The sequence below is a fragment of the Poecilia formosa genome, unplaced genomic scaffold, assembly GCF_000485575.1.
Source record: "Poecilia formosa unplaced genomic scaffold, Poecilia_formosa-5.1.2 Scaffold22, whole genome shotgun sequence".
In the NCBI taxonomy this organism is placed as follows: domain Eukaryota; kingdom Metazoa; phylum Chordata; class Actinopteri; order Cyprinodontiformes; family Poeciliidae; genus Poecilia; species Poecilia formosa.
Window position 1 is genome coordinate 586,935 of NW_006799961.1, and position 17,164 is coordinate 604,098.

Genomic DNA, 17,164 nt, shown 5'->3' on the forward strand with positions numbered 1-17,164 from the left:
TATGAGCTGATTGTAAAAGAGTCTTATCCTTCAGATGAGCAATTAGACGTCTTGCCTCCTGAATTTGTAGGTTGTCAAATAAAAGATTGTTTTCCTTTTGTATTTATTTTTGTAAGCTGTTAATGTGAAAGAACATAAATAAAAACCAACAATACAAATCCATGAGTTGACCCACCCTCACCCCCACCCCCCATTATGACATTTGAGTCTTATATCATGGCTCTGCATTTCTAAATGTTACCCGGATTTAATCCGCCGTTGCTGAAGTTCAACACACATGCTCAAAGTAAGCATTTTCTTTTCACCCAATAACTCTCCTTTGTGTTAATAGTCTGTTGTTTTTTTTTTCTTTCTTTTTTAACTCTCCATCCTGCCGTGTGCATTTCCATAAACACTGCACGCCTCACAAATCACTTCAAACCTCTGTGACTCGCAAAAGGCAAGCTTAAGTGGGCTGAACACTTAAACCGTGATTCACTCCTGCAACGGATAGAACATGCTGTGTGTGAGAAAGTGTCTCCATGCGTCTGCATCCAACTGCTCAGAACTTTACATATTTATTAAATCATATTGGCTCCACTTCTTCTCCCACAGTCGCTTTCCCCCCCCGTCTTTCTTTTCTTGAGTTAATCAACTTCAGGGTCGACTGCATAGGGCCGAATGTACACTGCGGCCCCCACGCTATGAAAAGGGACTGTTGGAAGGTTTTAAATGTAAGCCATTCAAATTATTCACATTTTCTAAATGCAACGCTCAGTAAATTCACCTTGTTCGGCGGTGAGGGTGATGTGTTTATACGGGTTGCGTTATGAATGAATGCATCAACTTCAGATCTCATTTTGAAGTTGAGAAAGTTTCCGCGTTGCAGTAATAAACACAGCAACTTGGTCTGTTGTCAGGGAAACAGTTTATACGTCTCTTCATTAGAATATATATTTTTAAAAAGCTTCTTTTATGGCTTATTCAGTTGCGTTTTTTTTTTGTTGTTGTTGTTGTTAGGGTGCGGGCCCTACTTAATCACTGTTATACAGTTGCACATTAACATGAACACGCAGGTACCGATGCTTTAAAATGAACATCCAGGTTCCGGTGGGACCGTAGAGCCGCTGTTAGCAAGGCGAACGTTTTTGAGAAGCGGAGAGGGACGATGGTTCTGTCCCATGTCCAATATGAGGTTTATGAAAGCCTGTTATTGGCTTGGATAGTTTCTTCATCACCTCTCTGTGTACGCTCTTCTTCTTCTGTCGTTCCTGCGCTCCGCTGTCATGCTTTCTGTTGTCCGCCATTGTGAGAAATGATTCGCTGATGCTCCTCCCCAAAGCATGAAAAAACAAAAACACCTCAAATTTGGACCAGTATTGGCATTCATGCTTCATGATCTACGTTTGCCAGAACAAATCAAACAGTTTTTCAACAGCACAGTCAAAATCCTCTTAGCCAGTGATAAAATTAATCTCATTCATTCACAAAAATACTAATCATCTTTCGGTGGGACCCCAAAGTGCCAGCGCCCTGGGCTGGAGCCCCTGTAAGCCCATGCTAAAATCCGGGCGGATACATTCAGCAGCAAGCGGATACTGTGATGTGTTCGAAACAGAAAATTGACGCCATTTTGGCAGGTGTGACCAGAGCCACATTGTGATGAAAAGGAGAGTGAGTTCAGACCATTTCCAAATCTACACTCTTGTGCAGTGCCTGTTTGCATCAAAATGGTCCAAGGAACAAACAGCGGTCAGGACGCTGGCTTGGGTGGTCCGATAAAACAGACAAGCTGCTGTTGCTCAAATCCAATACGAAATTAAGGACGGCTCTGGTAAAGAAGTGTCAGAATTAATTCCAGATTGTTGCGTATAGAGCTGCATAACAGAGTGCCTGTGTTGGTCATAATGTTACGCCTGATTAGATTGAACGTCTGAATACTTCTTAAAATGATCTTGCATAACTAAAGCTAAATAACTGAAACATCAGGCAAGTTAAACGTTGAACAGCATAAGAGTAAGTACGTAAAATGTGTTTTCCAGAATTATCTTAATATACATGTAAAACTTACAACTTTGAATCAATAAGGATACACTTTTACAGTTGAAGCCAGGGCACATAATCAGCTTTCAGAGGATCCATCCTGTTAATAGCCTCCGCTGGGTTCTCCTTGGCAGCAGAGTCATAACTGAGCAGCTTCACTTTTGTTTATTAAAATGAATTAGTTTGTGATTGAGCGTAAAATGCTGCAGAGATGGTAATAAACATGTCCTACCATGTTGACACGAGCTAGCCCTTTCCCTGGATTTCTTAGGGTTTAGGAGGAAGCAAAGCTTGCTTTGACTTTAGCATTAGCATTAGCGCTGTAGCTAAAATAAGCTAAAACTTGATCTTTTCAGCTCCCTGAAACCACAATTCTTATGACCATTCCTCTTTTTTATTTGTTTTTTAATCTAATTTGCGATACTCATTGATAACTCGACCCCAGTGAACATATCACCCTCACAGTTCTCTGGTGGACAGAGAGCAGCTCATGTTGGACTGAGCCGCCATTTTGTGTTCCAAGCTAATTAAAATATTTCTGTAATATTTTATAAGAAGAAAGTAGCTAATATATAAATGATTATTATTGATCATTACACTTACAAACTAGAATGTTTGATTAAGTTATGACTTATTTTTGCAGCTAATATTTAAATCCACTGATATTTGTTTTTATATCAGAATGAGGCCCCCATTAGAGGCCTATAGTGTAATAAAAGGGGATCCCCTGCGTCCATGAGATTTGTTAAGTGCTCATTAATCCACACAGCTGTAAAACTGTGTCCCTATTAATCAGGCGTATTTATTACTGATGAGTTTGAACTGCGTAAGGACATTTTAAATCAGTTTTATTATCCTGCTATTCAGGAACTGTTATTGCTGCAGACGTTTTGTTCTTGCACGCTTTATTAGTCAAATATAAAGCGACAAATATTACTTGATCTGTCGAAAGTTGAGTCAAAACAAAGCAGTTAGGCCTGAAGTGCATAACAATGAGGTTTCTGTTGGATTGCTTTTGGAAAGTATTGGATTATTGAAGATTTTCCTTCCATCGGGTTTGAGCAAAAATGAGTTTGTATGAACCGATTTGAAAGATCCAATGAACAGAGACGTCAAGACCAGCTAAGGCAGAAATGCTGCAAAATGTCTTATTCTGACATTTACGCTGAGCTTAAAATAAAAGTACATTGAGTTTGAGAAGTATTTAGTGCGTAAAAATCCGAGCCAGACGTGCGATAGTATTAACTTCAGTTTACATACTGCAGAATCCCAAAGATTACCTGGAAAAACAGGGCTTATGATGAGGGTTGTATTTGTGACAAGTACCATATCCTGAATGTGGGTGATAATGTTGGAATTGCTTGTTTTACTTTTAAGTCAACAATCAAATTAACTTCAAACTTCAAATGACTTTTAAAAAATAAATAAATAGCAACAATTAAATAGTGAAGTAAAGGTTATTTCCCTGACTTAATCTAGTCTTGAATTTGTATCAGCGTTGTATTTTTTACCCAAAAAAAATGCAAATGCCCTTCAAATTCATTTTAGTGATGAAAATACTAAAGCTTGAGGAGAGTGATAGTGATACTATAATGAAAAGATTGAAGAAAATATAGATTAATTCAAATCAATGTCAATCTATTGGTCCATATCTAATATTTCTAATCCATAAACCACTGATGCAAACTTAAAGCCCCTGCATGATAACAAACTTTAACTTCTTGAACGTGGAAACAAAAGTTCAAAAGCTGCCTTGAAACTGTGAGTCAAGTCAGCTTCCAGACATGAGTTAAATCAATGCAGACAAGCATTAACAGCTTAACAAGTGGAGTTTAAGAGATAAAATAAGTGCATTCGCACCCTGTTAGATTTCACAGTGGGATGATTCCTCGTGTTTTGGAGCTTCCGTCTGAGAAGTTGAAGGCTCTTGAGGGCCCCCCTCTGCACTGGAGGCATCAGGCAGCAGCTTGTTTGATCCGGCTCTACCTGTGGCCACCTGCAGCTTTTCCCCAGATTTACATCAGCATGAAAACAGGCTTCGTGAAAGATCGAAGCAGTCTGAATGAAATAAAAGTAGATTAGGAAACAAAATTTAATAAGAAAACAAAATTTGATGGAACCGTTCTATCAAGTCCTGTTGTACCAAATGTAGAGGTATTGTAAACCAAATATTTTTTCTTTATTTGTAGAACAAATAAAGAAAGCGTAGAACTGTTTAAAGTTTTATCATCTGTAGGATTTGCCTTTGCCTTGATTCAGATTAAATGAACGCTCTGTGAATTAAGAGATTGTTTTTAAACATGGTGTCATTATGTGACAACAAATAACTGTTCATATTTTATTTAAATACACTACTGGTTAAAAGCTGATTCAGATTTTTCACCTATTCTCTGTGTCCATGGAGGATGAAAACGAGGGTTTGAACTCACTGATCGATTTGTAAACGTCTATTGAGCTTTTCTTTTATGTGTAAAGTGCCGTGAGATGACATTTGTTGTAGATTGGTTTTATATAAATAAATTGAATTGAAATTGAATTGAACAATAAGGCAGACTGTTGTTTTGTCGCCTACTGTGACTTCATCACAGTCGCTACAGTGGTTTCACTTCGTGAGAAATTGAAGTTTTGACATCTGCATTATTGTGTAATTTTGTTTGGCCTCTAGAGGGCCCCCTGGTGCCCTGGGCACCCTAAGCAGCAGCTTAGTTTGCTCGTGACTCGAGCTAACTTTGAATTAATTAATTAAAACTAAACTCTTTTTTTTTTTCAATAATAGAATTAATTTGTGTTAAATTAATTAAAAAATTTGTTGCAATACAACACGCTTGGTTCTGTGATAGTCTTTAAAAAGTTGGGGGGAATTTGCCTAATTTAATATATAATTTTCAATAAGATATAAGTTAACTAAAATCTCCCCAAACAAAATGGATGACGCAGTTTCAGTGGATAAACTCTAACAGCTCGGGTTTTTTTTTTTTTTTTCAGTGCTCTGTCACGCCGCGGGTTTTTAAGTGAGGGTCCCCCAGTTTTGTCCCCTACAATCCAGTCAAATGAGGTCCCTTGCATTAATTCGACCCCGCTAAGCTAATAAGGTCGAACAAGTCTCTTTGTATTGTGGCGTTAAGCTTTATTGCTTGTCGTTTTGACCAGCGATGGACAAGGTAGGCTTTGATGAGGGAATTAGTCGCCTATTCTGTCCCTGTTATTCATAGCGCCGCACCGGAGAGGGTGTCAAAAGGAGAGCTGGTCCTATTGCAAAGTGTCTCCCTTGTTGGAGCTGAAAGGGTGGTTATGAGACGATAAACCGCTTAATACACTGAGCTAATTGGATGAGAGCAAGAGAGACGGGGAATTAAGGGGCGAACCGAGAGGGGAGCGCGGAGCCGTGGCCCCCGCTATTTAGGGCTTTTATCGGGGGGCCTGGTTCTCCGCCTGAGGGAGGAAAAGAGGGGGAGTCGTTCATCAAAGCGCCTTTTAGAGCTCCTCTCCTCTCACTGGGGCTGAGTGAGGACTTTATCCGGCGGAGGCTGTGGAGTGATTTGGTCTATTCTCCTCGGTAGGGACGTGGTGGGAGCAACGAGGTCCGGGAGAATCCAAATCAGGGCCAAATCAAGTCCAGAGGAAGAGGGGAGCGGGAGGGGAGTTGGGGGAAGTGAGGGCGGAGGAAACGCAGTGATGAAAATGGGTGGAAATTTTCCGTCACCTGGATTTACCTGTGAGGAATCCAACCATGATCCCCCCCGTCACCCCCACCCACCATTGGACTTTTCCCCCCATCAACATTCATTACTATGATCATTCATGCAACAAGAAGCCTCCTGGCTTTAATCCCAAACACAAGGCCCCCGTTGAATGAAAAGGAACACATCCAACAAGTGTGACTTTATAAATCCACTCTATAACCTTCGACAGCATTTCAATTTTCTCGCCTTTTTGCGCTGCAAAGAAAGTTTAAGCCTCGCTCCCAGCGGGTCATCTGCCTCCTGGCATTCCCCCCGCAGATATTAGGGACAAATTGGTTTGCCATTCATTAGTTATATTCACAATAAGATTACAAGTTCTCCCGGACAATCTCATCACGGAGGAAGAGAAAGCACACACGCTCCACTGAGTTTCAGCAAAAGACGGTTAAAAAAAAAACAAAAAACATGAAGCTCTCACACATAGTGTCTGCTGGTTTAGGCATACTGGAGATTTTTTGTTTTTTTTTTGTTTTTTGTACATTGAAGCAGCTGGGATGCAGAAAACACCAATCATTCAGCCATATGTCGGAATAGGCCAATTTTAGATACAATATTTTAAAAACTTTTTTTTTCTTCACCATTCCTTAAATGCATCAAAATGGATCTCCCATTGTTTTAAGTCCTTATAAATGCATCCACAAACTTTAACACACTTTATTAACTTTAAATAAACATATAAAGAGTGGGGACTCAGACCTTGGTTAAAAAAAAATTAAGTGTAATCTTGCAATTCCTTCATTTTCTGTTGAATTAAAAACGACTACCTCTATAAATATATTCTGTAGTTTTTAGAATAAAATGTATGTATACATCAAAGTTCACACCTAAAAAACTAAACATTGATAGCATGCAGGAAAAGTCTGATCCTGGGGTCCAGGGTAGGTTGGATAAAATGAAAACAACATATTTTTCTATAAGTGCATCAAAAATCACCCCCTCTTTTTACGCTTTGTAAGGATTTTGAAAAAAAATTCCTTTTACAATTACAATTTTGTTGTTACAACCAATTGTAGCTTCTATTCAGATAACTCTGTATCTGTTATAGTCCTTAGACAAAAAAAAAATCACTGGTCAAAATCAGAATTGGCAGGTGAAATCCCCAAAGAAAACCCACCAAAAAAGTTTGATAAGGTAACCTTAACATTTGCTCCACCAATCATCGACCAGCTACAAAATTGGTGCCTGTACCAAACTGTTTTTCATGTGTTAAAGTCCTTCATAAAAAAAATAAAAAACAACAACTCAGAACTGATCGGCCTGATTGGTTCATATCTTTGGCTGTAAATCAGCGGTACCATCAAATGTCCTGCACCCCACTCCTCCCTTGGTGTCTCAATCTACAAATAATTTCCCCATGAATATGACGTCACCCCCTTCACAGAATGAACCTAAAATAGTTGCAAAAGTTATTTCTTGATATTAATGTTTATTTAATTTTTTTTTTCCACATTCTGCTTTCAGGTATGTACTCTGATGCATGTAAATAAAAAGAGAATATTAAAACTCCTGAAAATCTATCACAGCTTTCGGTTTTGGTGCAACATCGGCTAGCTAGTTTCTAGAGGCACGCCTGCTCTAAGTATGTCCTTCAGTCCCTTATTATATGAGTTTTTCTTTTTTCTGCAGTAAAACTGAGTGATTAACATGTGTTTAAAAAAACTGGAGGGCTGGAAGAATTATAGAGGAGGCTTTTCCCAGATGCAGACAATATATTTTTTAATAAAAGAAAGGGGGACTACATTAATCCGTGGGGTAATTTCACGCGATTTGGTCGGGTACCATGGTTGGGTCAAACTGAGCAGAATAACCATTGATTGCTGTAATAGTCCTGCATCAGAGTGGGGATTTGGGGGGGGGGGGAATTAACTCTCCCAGTTTGTGTGTGTGAAAGCCGTTTGATGAAGTGGTTTGTTACTTCATTAATGACAAAGGGGACTCTCTTCCATCAACACGGCATTACAGATGTTAAGACCAATTTAGCGCCTTTAAAGGGTTTTTAGGCAAGTTTTGTGACGGCCCCCCCAAAGATAAAGTGGGCGCTTTAATTGAAAACCTCTCGCCTTTGTCGCGCCTTTCTTATGTAGGGATTAAGCTCATGAATATATGGTTAGTATTTTGTCAACTGAACTGCGGCGGATTAAACACCTACTAATATATTTTGGCTTTTGGGAAAATATTCCTCTTTTGAGCACCTGTCATTGCAAGGTAAGACAGAAAGCACATATTTTTTCTTTGCACCTTTTATTAATTGTTTTATATACTTTTAAAATATTTTTTTTTCCCTGGAAGTAAGCCTCTAATTATTGAGGGAATTTAAAATAATAATACTAACTCATTTTACCAATGTCATTTATTCAAATTAATGTTATTAAGCCAGGAAATTACAATCACTTAATATGAAAAACAAATATCCTTCACTCATTTCCTCTGGGAAAAGTTTTGACATAAATAATTATCTAAAAACCTAATAATTCATAAACACAGGTGGAAATCTACACAGGGCGACATTCATTACACACTACACCGAGTGCAAATTGATCAAAACAGGGTCTCTTAAAATATACACGACCTTGTTTTGAAAATGATCCTTTTTCTCTTACCTTTCAAGATTTTTCTCTCTCTCTCTCACTTTTTTTTTTTTTTTTTTTTACACAATATTTACAATTTTTCTCTCACACAGTCAGATCTCGTTGCTCGTATGTCCTGGAGTGTCAGAGTCAGCTGAAATGCCACTGCTGTGAAAATCAAATTTAACCAAATACAGAAACGTAGATGATCTAGAAGGTAAATTTTAATTAGATATACATTCGCAGTGGTGCGGCTGAGTGTGACAGATGGACAAGCGAGCAGTGGAGAGGAGTCAGGCTTGCAGAGAAGGCTATGGAAGGTCTATGGACAAGTTTTCCTTTGGTTCAGGGTGTGTGTGTGTGTGTGTGTGTGTGTGGGTGTGTGTGGGTGAGGGTGTGGGGGGTGGTGGGGTGGACCTCCTCCGACTCGCCTTTGTTAAACATGCAGACTGGCTCAGCCCACATAATAATGCATACAGATTAAGCAGAGTTAATGTCGAGCACTCGTGTTGTCCACATCCGAGGAACTCTGTTCTATAAAAGTCTGGGTTCCCCTGCCAGTTTTTCAGCTCTGTGCCAGGGGTGAGTGTGTGTGTCTCGACTTCAGGAAAGGAAATGAAACCATGAAAAAAAAAAAAAAAAGTCCTGGTTGTTAAACATAAACCACCAAAAAGCTGTTTCTATACCTCATGTTTGAAAGATTATAAACTGTTTTTTTTTATTTATTAAAAGCTCATTTATTTGTTACATTCCGCCTCTAGTGACTTGTTTGCTTTATATTTTATTAAGCATATATGTATATGTATGCACTGTAAACAATCCACAATGCACTTTTGAGTGACTGTGGAAGGAGCAATAAGTATTTGAAATAGATAGCTATATAAATGTATTTAATCTTTGGATGTTTTACAAAATATTCTTTTTAACCCAAAGCTCTCATGATAGTGAGTTTAATGTTATGCGTTTCTGGAAACTATGTGAAAGAATGGCAACGATGCTTATCAGAGACACACAGACACCCATTCTCAGCCAGTGCTCTTCTGCATTTGGTCGTGCTATTTTGTTGGGGAAACATGAGGTAACTGGGAAGGTTTAACAAGGGGCATCGGGGGTTCATCATCAGGACGACAGCCTCCAGAGGTATGAATGTTTTGCTTTTCTTGTTTTTTTTTTGTTTTTGTTGTTTTGTTTTTTTCTCAGAGGGTGCGGGGTGTCATGGAATGGGGCGTAAGCCCAGGATGGGGAGGGGCGAGAGCTGCTGCTGAGTGTTCAGCACACCTCCTTCCCCGCGGCTCCCGCTGGCAGGATGTTAAGTTGGGTGAGCTGAGCCGAGTGTTCCTTGGCCTTGAGGCGCAGCGCGGCAATACTTGAGGCCCTGCGGTCCGCTGCCGCCGCCGAGGAGGATGAGGAAGAGGAAGAAGAGGAAGGGTCGGGCAGGACAGAGCCTGCGTGGGAGGGGTTCTCCACTGGGGGCGCAGGCTGACGGAGGAGGGCTGCAGCAGTGGAAGCACTTGTCAAGGGACCCATACTGGAGAACAGCCTGAAGGAAGACCAGAGTTCAACCATCTAAATTAAGATAAACATGTTTAGGTTGATTTATGCATTGTCAGATAGCACATCAGGGTGGTTATTTTGAAGCTAAAGGTGTTTGGCTCTTATATTAGAGTGAAGTGTGACAGTTGCAGAAGAGGAACTCTCTTTTACACTCTCAGAGAAACGATCAATGATGGGACTAGATCTTCAGAATTTAGATCCTGGCAATATATTTGTACATTGTAATATTATTTTTTTAACTGTAGTACTATTTGATTAATCCAGTGTAAAAGTTTAAAATATATCGAGTTGCCTGTGCATTTGATATTTTTTAATTTATTCCACCTTAATACGTGTTTTCATTTGCATAAAAAAGATATGTAGAATAAATAATTGAATATAAATATTTAAATTATTTCTTATTTCTAACCTTACTGTGTTCAGAGGAAGTATAAATGCAGCGAACACGGTTCTTAGCATTCTATATCGGTAAAGCTAATTGTGTCGCACGGTGTTGGGGTGGGGGGCATCACCCACTCCTCACAGCTTGATTTGCAGGTTCACACATTTGGTTAATTTATTAACACATTTAACAGGTTGATTAGGCCAAACTGTGAATGGCTAGCAGTGTAGCACATTTATAATCAGACACTGAGATAAACATAGACAAGAGTGTGACTGAAGACCACCTCCCATTAGAGCTGCACTGTGCAGTGGGAGTTTATCCTAAGCCGACTTGCTGCTGGGGTCTTTTCTGCACAATGGTTGTGATTAACTTTAAAATACAGGGATGAATGTGAGGGTCGTATTTTATGGGAGGCCTGCTGCAAAGATAGGCAGCTTGGGACGTAAACAGGAGCAAATAGCAAATATTAGAGCTGCGGGAGGTGCTGTGCATCAGATCAACTGGGGCTTAGCAATTACTTTATCTTTTGCTGTTACTGTTTAAAAAATTTATCATGACAAGAATTAATCACACTATGATAATGACAACACAAACTACTCGAGGATGTTTGCAAAAACCAGAAACAAGTAGCAATGTTGGAATCAGTCGTCAATTTGTGTCATTATGGCTCACTGTCCAGGGTGGCACAACATATGGGGTACCATGTTAGTTGCCCTGTGAGTTTTTTTTTTATTGCTTATTTATAAGCCCAATCAATGGGGAATGGGCACGCACCTGTACTGTGTACAGCATACACTGTAAGAAAATATTATCATAAATTGCAGGTGGTAAAGTTAATGTCTAATTCTCAAGATCTAGTTTGGAGCCAAATCAAAGAAATGTCTCACTGTTTTTACTGAATCAAGCCTGCATTTGATAATCTCCAGTTTAAATTACAAAATACTGAGACCAAACAGACCAGAACTGGATTTAAAGAAATTTTCAAAGCACAATGTAAGATTCATGAAACCTTTTTCTCTTTGTAAAAAAAAAAAAAAAAAAAAATGGCATCACAAATACACTTTAGATTTAGACAAATGTTAAAAACACAATATGAAGACTGGCTATGCCTGAACTGAATTTTTCTATGGTGGGTGTTTTGATGATTTATGATTTATGAAACATCATTCAGTTTATTAAAACGGACTAAAAGTAATGTCATTGCTAGGTTGCTCTTTCGTTCTGGTTAAACAGATGGAAGGGCTGCTGCACCCAGATTGGCATTTATACCATAACAGCCAGTAAAAAAAACAGTTGGTATTTACTTTCTCTGTTTTCTAATTTGTTTCAGAGTTGGTTCTAGAAGAGTTTCAGCAATCACTGCATTTATGTTTCAAAAATATGTCTGAATATAATTAGTACTACTGGATGATAAAGTCTTTTTCATCATGGACAACTTTTATCTTGGGTTATGACTGTATGCAGTTTACACAATACATGAATGAAGTTATACTTTGAATTGTTACCATTTCAATAAATGTCATTACAATAAACGCCTCAAATGGAGATTAACTCTTAAAAGTTCATATCCCTACAGGAGCAACTCACCTGCCAAAAGTGGGTCCGATAAAGGCAGGGTGGCGAAACATGGCAGCAGTGCCCAGGAAGGTGCCCAGTCCCAGTGGGGTAGCCAAGGGTGGAGCAGAGCTGTTATGAGGCGGTGGGGCCAGGCCTGGGAAGGCAGCGGCTGCAGCTGCAGCAGCTGTCCAGGCGGACTCCAAGGCTGGATGCGGGTGAGGAGGGAATGGCCCTCCTTCTAGGTAGTGGCTGAGAGGATGGCCTGCAGCAAGGGGGCCTGGGAAAGGCAGGCCTGATGGGTGGGCCTGCACCCCTGCCTTCTCACGCTTCCTCCACTTGGCCCTGCGGTTCTGAAACCAAACCTAAAGACGGAAAGGCTGATGAAGGTCTTCCACAGTGTGAAATCATTACAGGGATTAGTAATTTAGCTTTACTGTCATCAACGCGACGAGTCTCTGTTGCACTGTCAGTGCTGTCTAGTGGCCAACAGGCGGAAAGTCAGCAATAATTACATGCACGGTAAACCCCGCCGCTCACGGCTCCTTAAATCTACTTTCTGTCTAATTAAATTCCCTCCCTTTTAGACGGGCTTCTGGGGGGTGGAGGGGAGGAGATAATTAAGAGCGTTGATAACAAAAGATCCAGAAAATTACCGCTGAACTGGCTCCAATAACAATTAATGCGCTTTAAATTAAATTCTTAAGAGCCGCAGAACTTCCACGCAGGAGAGTATTTAACTTTCCCACGCATCCGCCGCTGCACAGTTTGCTCTGCAGACGCTGCAGAGGAACCTCTCTCACAATGAGCAAAATGTCAACATGTGGAAAGTGACAGGGACGTAACGTGCATTATTCCCCGAGGGGGCTGTTTAGCATTACACAGCCCCTCGGGAATTTATGAGTTTTTATCACCTCCTGATGGCGCCCGTTAAGTGATTTGTTCACCTACAGCCCTCCCCACCACCCTCAACCCCTCCACCACCACCCCTCTTCGCCTCCCCTTAAAGAGACATCTGTTGTTTTACCGTCGGCCATAACCTCTTGGAGTTTCCATCGTGTTTGAACTGTCTCTGTGGTTATGAGTCCGGCCTTTGGACATGCAAGACACGCTTTCAGAGCCAAACCGTGGACGGGCGGGGAGAGTGGGGAGGGGGTGCAAACACCTTTAATGGTCTCTCATTCGCTCCCAAGTGCAAAGCATCGGATCAATGCAGGTCTATTGCAATCACATAATGGGAAATCAAATAGCATTATCCCTCCCCTCTTTTTCTCCCTCGCTCTCTCTCTCTCTCACACACACACACCCCCACACGCACGCACGCACACCCACACACACATTCCGGCCTCGCCCCCCTCTATCTGCCCCCATCTGATGGGAATTCAAACACCAACTCATCCCGGGAATACAGACACTGTTTGCTCCTGCACTAAGTGAGTCTTTTATGAATCGCCGGCGTCGGCTTAATTGCCACTAAAACGTTCCCCAGTTCGCGTGTAATAACATTCAATAACAGGAAGGACCTTCCCCGCACAGCGACTGGGGGCCATTTAACACATTTTACTGTAATAAATTATTGCCTCAAATTGGCCCATAATAGTTGATCCTCAATCAGTGACGCATATCAGCAGGTTATTATCCAGGGGACATTTCACAGAGGACTGATAAAGCATTAGAGGATGTTGTTCCCCCCCCTCCTCCTCCCCCCCCACACACTCTCCCCCTCCCTCTCTTTCGATTTGCATTACTGCATGATTCACTTTATAGATGAAGGAAGCACTCACCTGAACGCGGGCCTCGGTGAGATCCAGACGCATTGCGAGCTCCTCTCTGCAAAGAATAATAATAAAAAAATAATAGGAAGAAAGAGTGGAAAGGAAGGAGTCGAGGTTACAGGCCATCGTTTGGAAGCACATAGAATTGCTGTTTTGTCCCCTCCTGTTGTTAACTGTCAACAATAGACGACCAAAATAGGTTGGATATTTTTTATTTTTTTTTGTGCAAAAAGACGCCATACCCATATTCTATTTTCCCCTGTCACGCGTGGGTAGAAATAGGCCTAGTGATTGTTAGATTTTTCTTAGCCAAGGCCTGTCACTGTAACAACATAATGGTTGGAATAATGACATCTAAACTAGCCTGACACAAAGCAATTGGCGCTCCCTCCAGATTTAGCAGCGAGATGGGGGCCCGCAGTCCAAATTAGACCGACTCTCTTTAAAGTAAATCGACTGGAAAATATGAATAATCCTGCGCCGATAGAGGAAATGTGGAAATACATAGGGTAAAGAAAAGACTTTATAGAAAGAATATCCGTAAGACCGTATAATTCTTTTTGAGTTTGTTTCGTTTTGCACGGAAGTGCCGAACTTGTAAACCCCAAATAACGAGAAAAAAACAAAAACAAATAAAATGCAACGTTGCTCTTCTTTCCAATAATTCAGACATGTGCCTGAATTGGTCTGTAAGCCCATCGGTTCTTTAGTCTGATCCAATTTCTCCTCCTGACAGTAACACGTTTTACGGGTTCGGGTTTTCATCAAACGTCCCGAAACGAGCAGCAAAGACAGGGCTAAACATGCAAGAAACCTGTTTACTATGGGCAGTTTTATGACGTGATCCGCACAGAAAAGTAGGATGGATATTTAAAAAAAATTGCTTTGTTAGAAAGTGATGATTTTTTAATGAATAAATGCAATTAATTAAAAACTTTAGTTAATACAATTATAAACATAAATTCCAGGGATTTTCTGTGGGTTTTTACGTAATAGGAAAATGTTTTAATACATTAATAATAATAATAATAATAATAATAATAATAATAATAATAATAATAATAATAATAATAGATTAATTATTATTATTATTATTATAAAGTTAAATTGTAATATTTTATAATTAATAATATTAGTAATGCTACTACTGTTGATTCTTTTAGATTTTTTAAATAGCAGGCAGTCCCCTATACCGTGGAGCTGGAAAAATTAAGTCATATTTTTAATTTACAGATATTAAACACGTACTGCTATATAGATTATCCTCTTTAAATTTTGCATTTTTTTTAACCATTAATTAATTGAAATAATATTTATTCGTTTGTATTTTCTAACCTTGTGAACACGTCGGGGTAGTGCGTCTTCTGGAAAGCCCTCTCCAGCTCCTCCAGCTGGTAGCTAGTGAACGTAGTCCTGTATCTTCTCTGCTTCCTTTTCAGCATCCCCTCCTCGGAGTCGCTGCCCGCCGACAGACACACGCTGTCCTCCCCGTCCCTCACGTCCCCGTCTCCGGCGTTCAAGCTCTCCTCCCTCTCCTCGTCCTTCGGGGACAGCGCGGCCGCGTCCGCGCAGCTCCCCTCCTCCTCCTTTCCGCCGTCCTCCTCGAACTTGAGGGGCCCGAGCTCCACCAGTCCGAGTGCGCCGTCCTCCGAGGCCTCCCCTGGACTCTGCTCGCCCTCTCCCCGGTGAAGTGAGGCGTTCTCCCTGTAGGACTTGCTGCGGCTGATGCTCACCTGCGGCGCCTGGCTGATTTTGAGGCTCTCGCTGGCCTGCTCCAGGAGCAGCCTCTCTCTTTCCAGCTTCTCTGCGTGGTCATGTAGGTATTTCCCCCCCGGTCCATACAGCCGACGGAGTTTGGGAGGCAGGTGCAAGTCAGCGCCGAGAGAAAGGGGCTCTTTCGTTGGCCCTGAAGAAATTGGAGTGCGGGAAACATAGTAGAAGAAAAAAAATATTTACACAAAACTGTATCCAGGCAGGAATTAATTTGTTAATACCTCGTTAGGAACATAAAATCGAATAATTTCACAGGGGAGTAAGCAATTCGTCCTGCTTAGTAGAAACAACTCAAATTTAATCATGTAACATGCGCACTTACCTGATACAATTTAACAACTTAAGCAGACATATGGGCTTACTGTTTACACAAGTCACCAATTCCACCCTGACTCTCCAAAGTATCTTGTTAAAGTTTAGATTCAGCTTACCGTCAGTCGTCTTGTCAAACTCTCCTCTGCCGGGCAGACCGGTCAAACTTTGCGCCCCAATCAGTCTGACCTTACAGGGACTGCGGCGGCCCAGAATGCTGTCTATGCAGTAAGAAGAAAGCAACGTCGGGGATTTACTGCTCTTTCTCTCACCCCGGTCTAGAATATCTTCCTCAAACTGAGCGCTCATGTTGACGCCTGGCTTCTGTCAGTCTCCCACTTCTCTCGGGGTGCTTCTGCTCCCTCTTCCCCTGTCCTCTCGCTCTGTGTGGGTGTGGGTGCGTGTCCTCTACTCCTCTCTTCTCTCTGTCGCTGCTCTGTCACTCTCTGAGCTAATGACAGGCAGCGGTTCGTCCGTCTCGCGCTGCACTCTGCTCCTGTACCGCGCGCTCATTCAACATGCGTGGAGGCTGTAACCGCGCGCCTGATTGGCTCGTGTGTGTGTCCGCCTGAAGAGAGACAGCACGGAGCTGCTTTATATATTTTACGATTAAAGTTAATTTGAGGGGAAGGTGACAAAACCCGACATGGAATACGCAGTTTTCCTCCGCGGAACGAACTCGGCGAATGAACATGCAGAAGGGAAGAGCATTTTACAGTCAGCGGGATTTCAGTTTGATCAAAAATAACACTTATTTATTTAACAGATTTTCACCAACGCGCAGGATAAAGGTAAACATCATTGTTGAAGTTCTACAATGTCAGGAAAACACAATGACTTAATCAGTAATGCCTGCTGGCATAAGAGTTCATAACAGGTGTAAACAACAACCATTGTGCCTGAACTCCACTCAGCTCTCTCAACGCTATTATTTACGTTATAAAGAACACCTGTGCTTTTAGTCTAATTACCACAGCCCAAAATACCCGACTTATTGGGCCTGTTCAGTTTGAGAGCTCCTGTAATAAACATGTGCTTTGAGATATGTTTTCTTCTTGTTGTTAATGTTTCAAATGTGAATCATAAGTAGATTGTTTCTGCAATGCTAAAACGTCATGTTAACGTCTATGTTACAAAAGTCAATTGGAATTCATATTGACTTTTGATTCATATTTTTGATTCACACAATTAGTGGAAATAGCAAGGCTGTAGTAACCTACAGCACTGTTGCAGAAGACCTAAAGATGTTTTAAAAAGTTTCCAAAAGAATAGAAATGTCCCTATAAGCTAATGAAATGCCTTATTTATTTATTTATTTATTTATTTATTTATTTATTTCAGGTTTTTGTTTTCCATAGCATACTATTTTTGTCTACCTCTGCATATAACAGCAGCAACATAACACTCCCAGTAGCACTGATGTTGCATACCAGCAGGCATTATCTTCTGGTAACCCCTTTTTCATAACATTTTGGAGTC

At 40.9% G+C, this 17,164-nt stretch overlaps 1 protein-coding gene across 1 annotated transcript; it reads right to left on the reverse strand.

Annotated features, from left to right (window-relative positions):
• Nucleotides 1-8,394: 8,394 nt before the first annotated feature.
• arxa (aristaless related homeobox a) lies at nucleotides 8,395-16,265 on the reverse strand. Its single transcript, XM_007547849.2, has 5 exons — nucleotides 15,805-16,265; nucleotides 14,936-15,506; nucleotides 13,610-13,655; nucleotides 11,859-12,190; nucleotides 8,395-9,872 (listed from the first exon to the last, which is right to left on the reverse strand). Exons 1-5 carry the CDS (start codon nucleotides 15,992-15,994, stop codon nucleotides 9,602-9,604), a joined length of 1,410 nt encoding a protein of 469 aa, XP_007547911.1. The 5' UTR covers nucleotides 15,995-16,265; the 3' UTR covers nucleotides 8,395-9,601.
• Between the last annotated feature and the right edge of the window lie 899 nt (nucleotides 16,266-17,164).

Coding starts and splice junctions, on each gene's coding strand:
- arxa (XM_007547849.2), bottom strand. CDS start 15,994: ATGAGCGCTCAGTTTGAGGAAGATATTCTAGACCGGGGTGAGAGAAAG. Junction 15,507..15,804: donor GTTTGACAAGACGACTGACG/GTAAGCTGAATC, acceptor CAATTTCTTCAG/GGCCAACGAAAGAGCCCCTT. Junction 12,191..13,609: donor TCACCGAGGCCCGCGTTCAG/GTGAGTGCTTCC, acceptor TTCCGTCTTTAG/GTTTGGTTTCAGAACCGCAG.